Source organism: Choloepus didactylus, chromosome 15 (genome assembly GCF_015220235.1).
Source record: "Choloepus didactylus isolate mChoDid1 chromosome 15, mChoDid1.pri, whole genome shotgun sequence".
NCBI classification, from domain to species: Eukaryota; Metazoa; Chordata; class Mammalia; order Pilosa; family Megalonychidae; genus Choloepus; species Choloepus didactylus.
This window is the reverse complement of record NC_051321.1, coordinates 73,433,977-73,446,261: the sequence shown is the minus strand read 5'-3', so window position 1 is coordinate 73,446,261 and position 12,285 is coordinate 73,433,977. Positions and strand designations below refer to the sequence as shown.

Sequence of the window (12,285 nt, the reverse complement as noted above, 5' to 3'; positions counted from 1 at the left end):
TCCATACCAGGATAATGAGGAACATTTTTATAAAGGTGGCTTAAGTACTGGATTAATGTGCTATATAAAAATAAGTTTAAGATGATGCTCTTTCATCAGAAATCACTTTAGAATCCAGGTTAATCAAAGAATGTTCCTTTTCTTTCTGGGCCAGAACTACGTACATTTCTGGTAAACAGGATCAGGTTTGTTTTTTTTTTGTTTTTTTGTTTGACAGGCTTGTCTACACAAAGACAGGTCAGCTCAATTGTTTGGGGCATCAATGAGGCAAAAAAGCAAACATACAAATGAACGAAAAGCCTTTTCTTTTATTCCTTGGTCCACATACAGCTTATTTTCCAACAGTTTTTTTAAAAGATGCAGTGATGTTTTTTGACTAATATCTCTTTTTAAACATGTATTCCTGCTTTTGCGCAGGGCATATGGATGTGAACACAGGCCCGGGCAGGAGACAGTGAATTGACTGAGGTAATGGAAGGGAAGAGATGACATAAATTCCAGGAGGATTCGTTTATTTGCTTATTTTCTTCATTATTAAATTCTCACAGTCAGCCCACAGAGAACTTTACATCTATATTTTACTATTTTTGTAATTTAAAATTTTGATACCATTATTTCTGGTAACCCAATAGGACTTTTTTCTTTTGAGTTTTTTTAACTTCTCTCAGGCATAGCAGGGGTAAGGGTGCAGGTAAAGGATCCAGATAACATAATGTACATTCTTATTTTTTTAAACTGTATGTTTTTATAAAGAAAATCCTAAAGTGTTACATATTCAGGAAAACCAAGGAGCAGTGGATAGCAGGGAACATTTTCTTTTCTTCCCAGCAAATCTGCTTTAAAGTGCCGATTTTGTTGAAAACGTTTTTTAAAAGATATTTGTTACAATCAGTTTCCATGTAAAAGTCAAGCCCTGATGGCTTTCCTTCCAGCTCTTTTAATATGGGACGGGATCAACTCAAGTTGTTGGACACAGGAAATAACCTTCTCAGAGTCAAGATTAGATTTACCTGGCCCGGCTGTGAGAACAAGCCATGTGAGTTTGACAGGACCACTTTCCAAGGAATTAAATGACTGTATTTTCCTGTTGACTTCACCCTTCTGAATAAAAATGAGACCCCCAAAGGAACTGGACAATTGCCAAATCCTCCTTGCTTTTAGTTCTATGCTTACGTGTATGTCTTGTCTTGGACCCTTATAACTTTTAAGTAGCCAGTAAAAAAGCAGGCTGAGTTACAGGGTTTTTGATTGATTTTTCCAAGATGCAAACCAGCCACTCCTTGAATGTGAGTGTTTAAATAGAAGGAAGGATACCTTTCTGGGGTTTCAGATTGTTAGCAAACATTGTCCAAATTCTGTCGTTTGGAATTCAGGGCCTTTCAAGAGCTGCCCCATATCCCCAGCTCTGCCCTCAAATAGATCATACTGCTCCAGCCAATATGGTTTTCCAGTAGTTCTTGGATTAGTACTTCGTTCAAGCTGTCCCCTCCGCCTGATATGCCCTGCGCATCCTTACTGCCACATCTTCGTTTATTCAGCATCTTGGGTTTAGTGTCACCAGTGTGCCAGGCACTTGCTTGACTCTATGGAAACACAGATGAATGAGGCTAACATCTTTTTCCATCCTGTTCTTGTCTCAAGTCTTTCTTTCCTGAACATCCTAGATCCTCTAGCACTTATTGTCTAAGGCATTTCATTTAGTCCTTGCCTGATATTGTCACATGATATCTTTTGTACTGTTGTTTTATGTAGCTTATGAATTATATATATTTTTAATTCAATTCTCATTTCTCCAGCTAGACTTGTGGTTCTCTTTGATAGTGCATCTTTAAAAAGATTAAAAGGAAAGGAAAAAAGAGAAAGGGAAAGAAAAATCAATGTCGAGACCCCACTTCAAGGTTCTTATTTAATCAGTCTGGGGTGAGACTCAAGCATCGGTATTTTGTCAAGTTCCTTCATTCATTTTAATGAAAGCCAGATTGAGAACCAGTGATCATGATCACACTTTCCTTGGATCAGGAAACCTGCTTTTCCTCTTCTATGGCTCTTCTGGGTTGAATCCGGAAGTGCTCGATAAAATATTTGTGGCTGAAACCATCAGTCAGTCCATGGTCAACCCCTGCAATATCTGTCTGGTAACAGAAGAGAGTGTTAAACCCAGACTCATTCCTCGTCCTGAACAGGACCTTATGTTCAATTAATGCCAATCCCTCATTTTACAGGAAAGAAACTTGCCAAGGCCTCATAGTTGATCCAAGCCGGGAGTAGAACCCCGGGGCTGTTGACTATTGGGCTATGCATTTCCATTCTGCAATTCTGCCTCAGTGGCAACTAGCAGATATTTATTAGGAGCCTTACCAGATGCTCTGTACCATGAGAGATTGGGGCATTTGTAAATGATAGTAGAGGAGTTTATAGTCCATTTGGGAAAGTAGGATCTATTGAAGTGGATAGCAAATTTATAGTGCAATAAATATAAGGAAATGCCAGAAGGAAGTGAGATGTGAAATGCCATGGATTTTTTTTAAAGAAAGAAGAGGTTGTAGCTTGTTCAAATTATCCAGGAAGGCTTCCTGGAGGAAGCAGGCTTAGCCTGTTCCTTGAAGGGTTAATGAAAGCGTAGTGGAAGAAATAGAGTTGCTGTTTTCCTGCCCCTTTGTTCTCCTTCTCCTCCTGCAAACTCCCACATGCGTATGCCATGTAACTGACCTTCCGTAAGAAATAGGGAAAGAGCCCCCACAATCAGGCAGCATGAATTTCCTGTAATTTAGAGGGAACAATGGGTTTCTCCACTTTTCCATCTGACTTTCATTTGTTATTGCTCCAAATGGCCCCAGCCCTCTCCAGTGAAGCCTGTTTTAACATTTTCTGGCTTTTCTTGTTTTTATGACACTTGGCAAAGCCTAGTATTTTTGACCTGAGCAGTTCATTAGAGCTATTTGGGACAAAGTGACAGTTAAATGAGATCCAAAAGATGAAGGGTGGCTGTAGCCATTGGATACAAATCAGCTGCTTTGGGTCGGGGTGGGGTTGGGGGGTTGAATCCATTCAAGTGGAACAAAGTCAAAAGGAAGCAGACTGGCATTAGGCAGAAGGACACACTTGCAGATGGCACTAATGACTTTGATTTCTAAAAACCAAGATGATGGTGATGGGTAACATTTCTTACGAGATTACCAGGAACTCTTCTAGGGGCTTTTCATGTTTTTGAACCGTGTACTTCTCTCAACAACCCTATGAGGTAGGTACTCCGATTATTCCCACTTAATAGATGAGAAAACTGAAGCTAGGCAGTTTGCCCAAAGCAAACTGACCCACAGTGTGACTTCCAGGTCTGTGTGCTTAACAGTTACCCTAGTACAGCTCAATAGGAGTTGACATTTGTCAAGGATTATCCCATGCTGGGCACTGTGTTACCCGTCTTACCATCCTCATCTCTGCAATAGGCAGTGGTGGGGTTTTTGACCAGTGGCGAGCTCCATGAGACAGCCACTCCCACCCCCAGCCTCAGGGAATTGTTACCCTCCTGGAATGTGGGCTCAGTCTTCTGCAGGATCTTTAAATAGAAGGTAGTAATCTATATTTTCAGGTACACGCTCCGGACTTAAACCTTGTTCTGAGTTTGCATTTCAGTGTAGCCTCCTTTTCCCATCGTTAAACAGAAGGCAAGGCTAGAACAGCCCCCTCAACCCTTCTAGCCCTGCCAGCATATTCCATGCCTTGTTTTCTAACCATGCTGACTGGAAAGAGGACCCACCAGGCACTAGCATTTTAAAATGTTGCACAGGATGCATCGGAGAATAAATTATAGTGGAATACAGATAGTGATTTTATAGTTCAAGAACATCTTTAGAAGGTGACTATGCCCTTAAGAAATAAACTAAATGCTGTATTTAGTGTAAAATCACCATCTGGACTGGTCCTTAGCTCCCAAGGTTAAAAGCCTACAGTATTTCTAGTGTTCTGGCAGGGCATTCTTCATCGGGCCACGCCGTGCACCTGCATTGCACTAAAAGCCCATGCATTTTACCTTTATCAGAGTTTCAGAGAAGGTACTGGTGCAGCCATCTGGAATAACATATTAGAATCCCAGGGGGCTCCTGACACCACTGGTTCAGTTGAAGATACGGTGGTTAGGGATGAGCCGATAGTAATAATGATGATGTTCCTAATAATGATTCTTATCTTAATATCTCATGGTTTAGGAAAAAACAGTCACGTATAGTTTCACAATTAGATTCTAGGCTGTTCTTCAAAAAGCAGACTCACTAGGGCAAGCATTAATTTTAAAAATGTAAACAGCAAAGCGAAAATGGAGATGAAAATATGATTGACATCTTCTGCCAGTCATGTTTATTTGAAGCAGTTTAGGGGGAGGAAAAAAAAATAGAAGGAAGATAACATCAAAGTCAAAACATATAAGCAAATAAAAACTTCAGCCTCCAAGTGGAAATGTAAATCCGCATTGTGTTAACCATGAGAATTTGCCATGAGGAGTGAAATAAACTCCATGAGAGACCTGACCGCTGCTTTCTTTTTTTGTTTCTCACCCTGGGCAGGTGGCAAATCTCAGATTCCTGAGGCAGCATGATCTTTTCTCCACTCCTCTGGGTTTCTGACAATTTGTAAATCCACAAGGAAGCATTCCTTTGCAAAGATGTTCCTTAACAATCTCCTGCAAACAGCACAGGGCGATCAAAAGAAATGACTCTTACTTTGTATTTGCATAGTCCAGGGCTGAACAAGGGAGCACATAGACACAGACAGAGACCTCTTCTCTGTGATGATAGGTGGGGAGGCCGAACCAGCATCTAGAACAGAGACCCTGGGGAAGTGGACAGAACAGGGTTGGGACTAGGGTAAGGCGAGGGAGGCCTTTGCCTTGGGTGCCAAATTTAAGGAGGCACCAAAGGATGTAGTCATCAGGATAAATGAGAATTAAATGCAATGTTTTAAAAATTTAAAACTGCAAAAAAAAAATCCGTGATAAATAAAATATTAGAATTTCAAATAAAGACAGCCTCAGTACTGTCTCTAAAGCTGGTACTTAAGTACCAAACTTCACAAGTCAGGAGGGATTAGAACAATAAGGACATCAGAAACACTGGCAGATGCTGCCGTTGGCGTGGGCACTTTCAGTGGGCCAGGAATAGTGCTTGGTGCTTTCCAGACATTTTCTCTTGATACGTTTCAGAGGGCCCCAATTTGGCCTACAGTAAATCCAAATCTCTTTGATAATAAACCATATTAGAAAAGGGTTCCTTTATAGGCCCCATAAATTCCATTATAGTCCATTTTGTCTTTGTTAAATGTAAGGGTTGAAAATTACAATCGCTTTATTCACAGTGATCACTTTAGACACACAGCTCCAAAAGATCAGCATTAACTTTAAAATATATGTTAGCATGCTTCTGTCTATGAAGCACCATGGCTTTGTGGTCTGCAGCTGATGGTTTTATTAAGTATACTGCAGGAGGGGAAAAATCAAGGATAATTATGAATTCATAAATACATAATTCATTGGCATAAGATGATTTTAGTGGGAGAGAGACAGAATTATCTATTTCCTCAAGAAAATAATAGAGATGTTCTGATTAAACCCATAATCAAGTGTATATGAAATTCTAGCCATACCGATGAGGTACATTTTCTTCCCTGAAACTACCTTTGATAAGAAATGCATTACAAACTCATCAGTTTGGCTTCCTGTTAACAAAGAGACAGCAGCCGTCTGGATCATTCTGGATTCACGGTGAAACTGCCACCACATGTATCCTCCAACTAAAGCTGTGCAAGTTTGACAAGGGGCAGATGAATCCAGGAGTTATTGTGCAGGAGTTTAAATCTATGCGGCAGCTGACGGTTGAAATAATCATCTATATATTGCTTTGAGCTAGCTGGGGAAAGGTTGAAGCTGTATATTTTCAACATATCTAGTCTAATGGTTAATCTGTTGTCTCGTACGGAGCTCTTGCAGGGTGGACTTACAGCACACACTGACAGCTTCGAGGAATTGCCCATGGTAGATGGCGTTTGCCTTGATTTTCAAAGTACTCACGGGATGGATGAGTCTAACCTACCTTGAGTTGGAGAATGGGAAGCTTGCCTGGCTCATTCACAAACCCGAGGGAACCAGCAGGGCTGATGGCAGGGAGAAGAGAGAACTAGACTTCTCCAGCCCTCCCAACTTTCCCAAATCTGTGTGCTTCAAGTGGCTTCCATGGGGGTTCCTTTTATTGCATGGCTAAGGATGAGCAGATCAGGGAAAACATTGTCCTTCTTGAAAACTGGAAAGCCAGGAAAATTTGAGAAGATAGACTAGATCAGGGGTCAGCAAGCTTTTTCTGCCAAGGCTAGGTTGTAAATGGGGGTTCCTTTTATTGCATGGCTAAGGATGAGCAGATCAGGGAAAACATTGTCCTTCTTGAAAACTGGAAAGCCAGGAAAATTTGAGAAGATAGACTAGATCAGGGGTCAGCAAGCTTTTTCTGCCAAGGCTAGGTTGTAAACATCTTGGGCTTTGTGGACTGAGTGGTCTCTGTGTAACTGCTCAACTCTGTCATCATAGACTGAAAGCAGCCGTAGACCGTATGTAAGGATGGCCATGGCTGTGTCCCAATAAAAATTTATCTGTTGACCCTGAGATTTGCATTTCATACCGTTTTAATGTGTTATGAAATATTCTTCCTTGCTTTTTTGCAATCATTTAAAAATGTAAAATTTCTTGGCTCATGAGCTGTACAAGCACAGGTGGCATGCTGTAGTTTGCTGACCCTGTTTGCTGATCCTGAACTTGAGAGAGATGAGGGAAAAGAAGGCAGTTGCTGGAGTCAGGGGACTGCGCGTGTCATTCCTGCTCTGAAACTTGTCCCCCTAAACGTAATTCTCATGCTAGGCCAGAAAAGGAGCCAGGTGGACATTTTGGCCTCAGAATCTTCACTATCGAGTTGGTTAGTCCAGGGAGTCGGGAGTGGGGAATAAGAGGAGAAGGAAAGTTGGCAAGTGGCTGTTTTTGTTGGACCCCTGTACCTTTTTCCCCAGTTTGATTAATATGAACAAAGCAAAAGTGAGTTTCCATTTTCTACTACCTTCCCATTCCTCAAACTGCGTGGCAGTGACTCAGGGAAATTCTTGCAGTTCTCGATTCAATTGTGTATTGCCCTTAGGATTCCATTGTTTGTCCCTGAGAAGCGAATACCTAGCGATTTTTGTTTGAGACATTTTTTTTTGCCCTTGAGGTGATGGAGACAGTCTGTTCCCAGAAGAAAAAGGAAAGAGAAGAGCCAGTGGCAACCATATCTCCAAAAGGAATTTCCTACCGAACCCACAAGACAGAGTGTTGGGCAGATTGTTAAAGCAAGTCAAGATTTTAGTGAAGATGTATGAGCTGAGATGCTCAATACAGGGGCCTTTGATGAATTTTGTGCTTCTCTGAGGATGTATACAGAGTGTCAGGCTTGTGGTTTGAGATGGAGGGGCTGTGCATGTAGGAGGAACATTTAACCCACCCCATTTGATTCTAGAGGACCTCTTAGACCTGCAGTCTTTCTGTAGAGAACATTGCTTTGCAGGCCATGAGCATTTCTGTTAATATATTTATACTGTAGTTTTTCTCTCTTCCAAATAGGAGCTGAATTCTTTCATTACTGTGTTGATGGACTCAAACTTATACAATTCAGCTTTCCTAGGTAGTGAATAGAGCCAGAAATATACCCTATGATTAACTTCTACATAACCTATTGTTCCTTAAAGTCTCCTTCCCCACTCTCCTATTAGCTTCACAAAAGCTAGAAATGAAAAAGCTCCAACAAGCCACCCCTTCCCTGCCCCCACAGCCACCTCCCCTGCATCTAGGGGGCTGGGGCAGCCTCTTGGAGATACTTTTCCATTCTCATTTTACATAATGACAGATTACTTTTCAATCTACATCCTCTAAGTTTTCCAAATGTATCTATTTCATGGTTTTCATCCAGGAGTTGCCCAATTGTCCTCCTTGTTAGTATGTATGATAAAATCATGGTTAAATTGTTTAAGGTTATAGAAATTTAAGATACTGTTATTGTTGGGGTTGTTTTTGAAGGCCAGTATCCTTCATCTTTTCATTATCTGTTTCTTGATAGTCACCATGGTATGTCAAAATATAACGTCAGAGATTGATCTTATCAATTTTACCTTGTTCCCCAAACATCTTGAGGATGTATGTTAGGCCGAGGTTTTGAGACCAGAAACTGTCAGTCCAAGTATATGGCCTGCTTTAAACCCCTTGGTTCCGACCTTCCAGGCATAGAGCTTGGCTCCACTGCCTCTTACCTTGTCTGACCCGGGTTTAGCAGCTCCTCCTCTGTGATGGGCACGTGGCCTTCTCCTCTATGGGATTCATCCTGAAACAAAAGCCAAGTGTTCCTTTTCAGAGTGTATATTACCAAATTCACACTATGGGTTATTTAAGTGGCATTATTGTTAGTATTATTACTACTAATATTATTATTATCATTTTTCCATTGTTGGCTAAGGAAACGTTTACACCTTCTCACCAGTCCCATTTGTGTGAGAGGCAGTAAGAGTTCTAGTCTATGATTACAGAACAGAAAATTCCCCTCTGCAAAGTAGGCCCCGTTCTGTGCTCCCACGCAGCGATCGTGTTCTCGTGGCCACTTTGTAAACCTTGGGTGTTAACTCACTCAGGCTTTGTGGTGAAAAGCTCAGGCAGTCATATTAGAACAAGATCAGGCCATCCTGGGAGTTTTGCCCATTGTGAATTAAATGTGGCAAAGTGACTGTGTTGTTGTGACATACATGTGATTGATTTTTCTTGGTGACAAGTTTGATAACCCCAAAGAAAATAGAAAGCACACTGCTTGATCTCGATTCCAGCAACTTTGCCCTCTCTCCTTAGCCTCAATTCTAGTAAAACAACATTTATATCCTGAAAGACTGAAAACACACACCTTCCTTTCGTTCATGTCACTCGTGACAGAAGGAGGTGCTACACATCACCGTTCTTAACAGTGGTAAATCCATGATTTTTAATGCAAGTTAGGGGGTGGTATCACAACTAGTGTGGCTGACCAAGCCAATGGTCATTTAACATTGAGGGCTGATGGCTTGTGAGATGCTGATTATGTAGTAGGATTCATTTTAGCAGGCTGCAGGAGAAAATGGGTCTGATCCTACTGCTAAACTGAGTTTTCCATGTCTGTGTATGTTGTTGGGGACTGGGGATCTTTGTATGTTTTTTTTTTTTTTTTAAAAGTATTGCACAAATATCATCTTCCGAATTTCCAGATCTTATCCCTACTGACATCAATGACAATAACACAATAAAAAGAATCTCAGGAAGTCATCAAGGTAAAAGGAAAGAAAAAAAAAAAGCCTGCAATTCAGCTGTGGGAGATAAACCTCCGTTTTAATTCAAAGCTATAATTCTATTCACTGTTAAAATTGGTTTGGAACTTTTATAACAAAACATTTCACCAAGGAGTAATTTCCGTTTCCTTCTCTCTTTATTGTTTGGCAGTCAAGGCTGAAGCTAGATCACGCTATCCCAAAGACCCATTTGGGTTCAAGAACACAACTCCCAATTCTCGGCTTGTGACTGAGCCAGGTGAAGGAGTACTGGAACCCATCCCAAGTTTTTAATAATTGCCAGGGGTGTCTGCTCTGCCCTGTGCCCCTCAACATTCTACATTAACATGCTGAGCTCACTTGAAGAAGACAGTTGTACTACTGTGGCTTTCAGCATGCCGTTAGCTTGTTGGGCAGCAAAATACCATAAAGGAAAGCAATAAAAAACAATAAATAATAATTTAAAGTACCCCCAAACTAGCAGCTTGCTCAAGACTTCAGTAGGAAGCCTGTTAGCTAGATGCCTTTGTGTTCAAACCACTTTGCATGACTCTTACTCTGAGTGATTCTAGTGTGAATATGACATTACTAATGACCTGCTAAGTGTGCGCAGATGTGGGTTTCTCCAGATGTGGTGATTAATAATGTAATGGAGATAGCCAGCCAACTCATGTTTATGGGTTGTTTGCCTTTTATTACGTTTCTTAGTTTATTTGCTTTGAACTCTGTTTTAACTCCAGCCAATAAACTCACTCAAAGGGCCTCATCCCCTAAACTCCGTTGAGAAACAGGCAATCGGGAATGTGCCCCAGGCTGGAGCTGAGCGATGGGTCCATCCCATTCTGGCGCTGGACTATTTTGGGAAGCTGAAAGTTGTAACCGTTGCCCCATTTTATTCCAAGGGCCCTGTAAAGAGGCACCAGTGAACCTGGACATGGTGTGTGCAACCTGGCTAAGGCAGAGAAAGAAAGGGATTTCTTTAAGAAACAATCTAGTAAAATGTATGATCATTGTGAAGTAAGCCCAGTGCTCTGGCCAGTGTTTCTGGAAGATGTTGCCTTGCCTCTGCTTGCAAACAGAATGTGGCTGAGAAGCCGAGTGGAATGTTGTTACAGATGTTCGACTCTGCACTGAGGCTGTTGGAATTACCACCACATCTTAAATCAATTCCCAGAACATTGTCTGGAGGTTATGTCATTGAAATAATGAATCCTCTTTAGTCAAGTATAAGCAAACATGTTAAAACATCATTGTAACTTTAAATTAAACTCCAGCATAAACCAGGGGATCTGAAGGCTCATTAGACTTGTCTGACATTTTTCTAGCACTGAGTCTTCCCAAACTGTAAAACTGTGAGATTCAGTGCCTATTAGACAAGCGAGCGCTGGGAAGTTACAGCAGCACATTAAGTGTTATACTTAGGGATGTGCAAAAACAAGCCCTTGAATTTTATGAGTACTTGGAGACTGGATGGAGTTCAGCTCCTATAAAAATTCCACGTTGGATTCCTGAACTTATTTGTGTTTTAAAGATGCTGGAAAGTCAGGTTTCTTTAAAGAATCTTATCTTCATGTCACTTCCACAGCGTGGAGGCAAGTGAAACTGCTAGAGACAAAGGTGCATTTTGGTTAGCCAAGAAGTAGGTTAAATATGGGCTTGTAAATGTGAGTTGTCATGAGGTAGTGGCCCATTACTTCAATACATTTGTCTTTCATGAAAGTAAGTAAATTTGAGTCTCCCTTTTAATTCGATTTTTATTCTGCTCATGTAGTCACAGAAGCCGTGAAATGAAAATTATATTTTATGGCTCAACTAAAAGTTTTCCTAGATCCACTTTCTTTAAATATGCAGAAATTGATAGAATCCATATAAAGGATAATAATTAAATATGGTTTATAACCTCCTTATGAGAAAGAAGTTATCACTGCTTCTCTTGGGAGAACTAAGCCATATGTAATGGTCTCCATTACACAACGTTCATATATTTAAACCGGAGACATTTTCCCTTTCTCTTCAGGGAACAGATCTGCATTTCCAGCCTGTGAGTTCAGGAGGAAATCTTTGAACACGAGTTTCATTTAAGAGAACAAATCCCAGTTTAAATGCGATATGATTATGATGGATGATCTTTCTGTGTTGCAATGAAAATAAATAGTTTCCTTGCATAGAAGGAGGCATAACTTTACCACCAAAATGAGGTATCTCCCTGGAGCTGGCTAACAGATACTAACTTTCAAGTCTCCCCTCTGAAGGTGGCTGCAGGTAAACATAGACAATGACAAGGCATAAGGATAACGGGCACTTAACCAAAGAGGGTTATTTATTGTAGGCCCGATGTGAGTGGGGAAACAAAAGTTAAGCAAAAGAATCCAACAGAAATGCCAGTGAGGTGACAGCTGTTTAGGTCTCTAATATAGACTTCATGATATAATTGGACAAGACCATGGTAACATCTGGTGGCTTTGAAAAAGCTAGCCATAATAGATGACATTAGATAAAAGACCTTTTTGGAAATTTAATTCTAACCATAAGAAGGCTGATGTGAAAGAAAATGACAGAACTTACACCCCCATTAGACACACTCACATACACACACGCAAACGCACACACATTATTTAGTCCAGCATGCTACTTAATTAGTCTAGGTCACTGTGAACACAATACAACAATTTCAAGTGTCCACGTTAGCAGGGCACGTTGTATTTGTGTGGAGTCAGCACAAGACTTTCTACACCTCGTTAGATAGGGACAGCAATGAAGTAAACTCGTCTACACACACACATACACACACACTTGGTCGCTGCCTTTCTACCCCATTATTGCCTTGGATGCATGGGCCCCTATCCTTCGAAAGGAAGATGAATTCAGGTCAAGCTCAGAGTGCCGGTTTGCTTGCCAAGAGATGTGTATCAACTCTAAGTGATTTTTTTCAATACCGTT

The 12,285-nt window shown here is 40.9% G+C and overlaps 1 protein-coding gene across 37 annotated transcripts in view; it reads left to right on the top strand.

The window, feature by feature from the left end:
- KCNMA1 (potassium calcium-activated channel subfamily M alpha 1) overlaps positions 1–12,285 on the top strand; it is a 769,155-nt gene that overhangs the window by 660,309 nt on the left and 96,561 nt on the right. For 2 of the 37 annotated variants that reach the window (XM_037803848.1, XM_037803847.1), the window contains one exon: positions 9,518–9,604. The exons of the other annotated variants lie outside the window; for them this stretch is intronic. In XM_037803848.1, the coding sequence (XP_037659776.1) occupies positions 9,518–9,604 (87 nt within the window). The remainder of the gene's footprint in view (positions 1–9,517; positions 9,605–12,285) is intronic. 37 annotated transcript variants of the gene reach the window in all.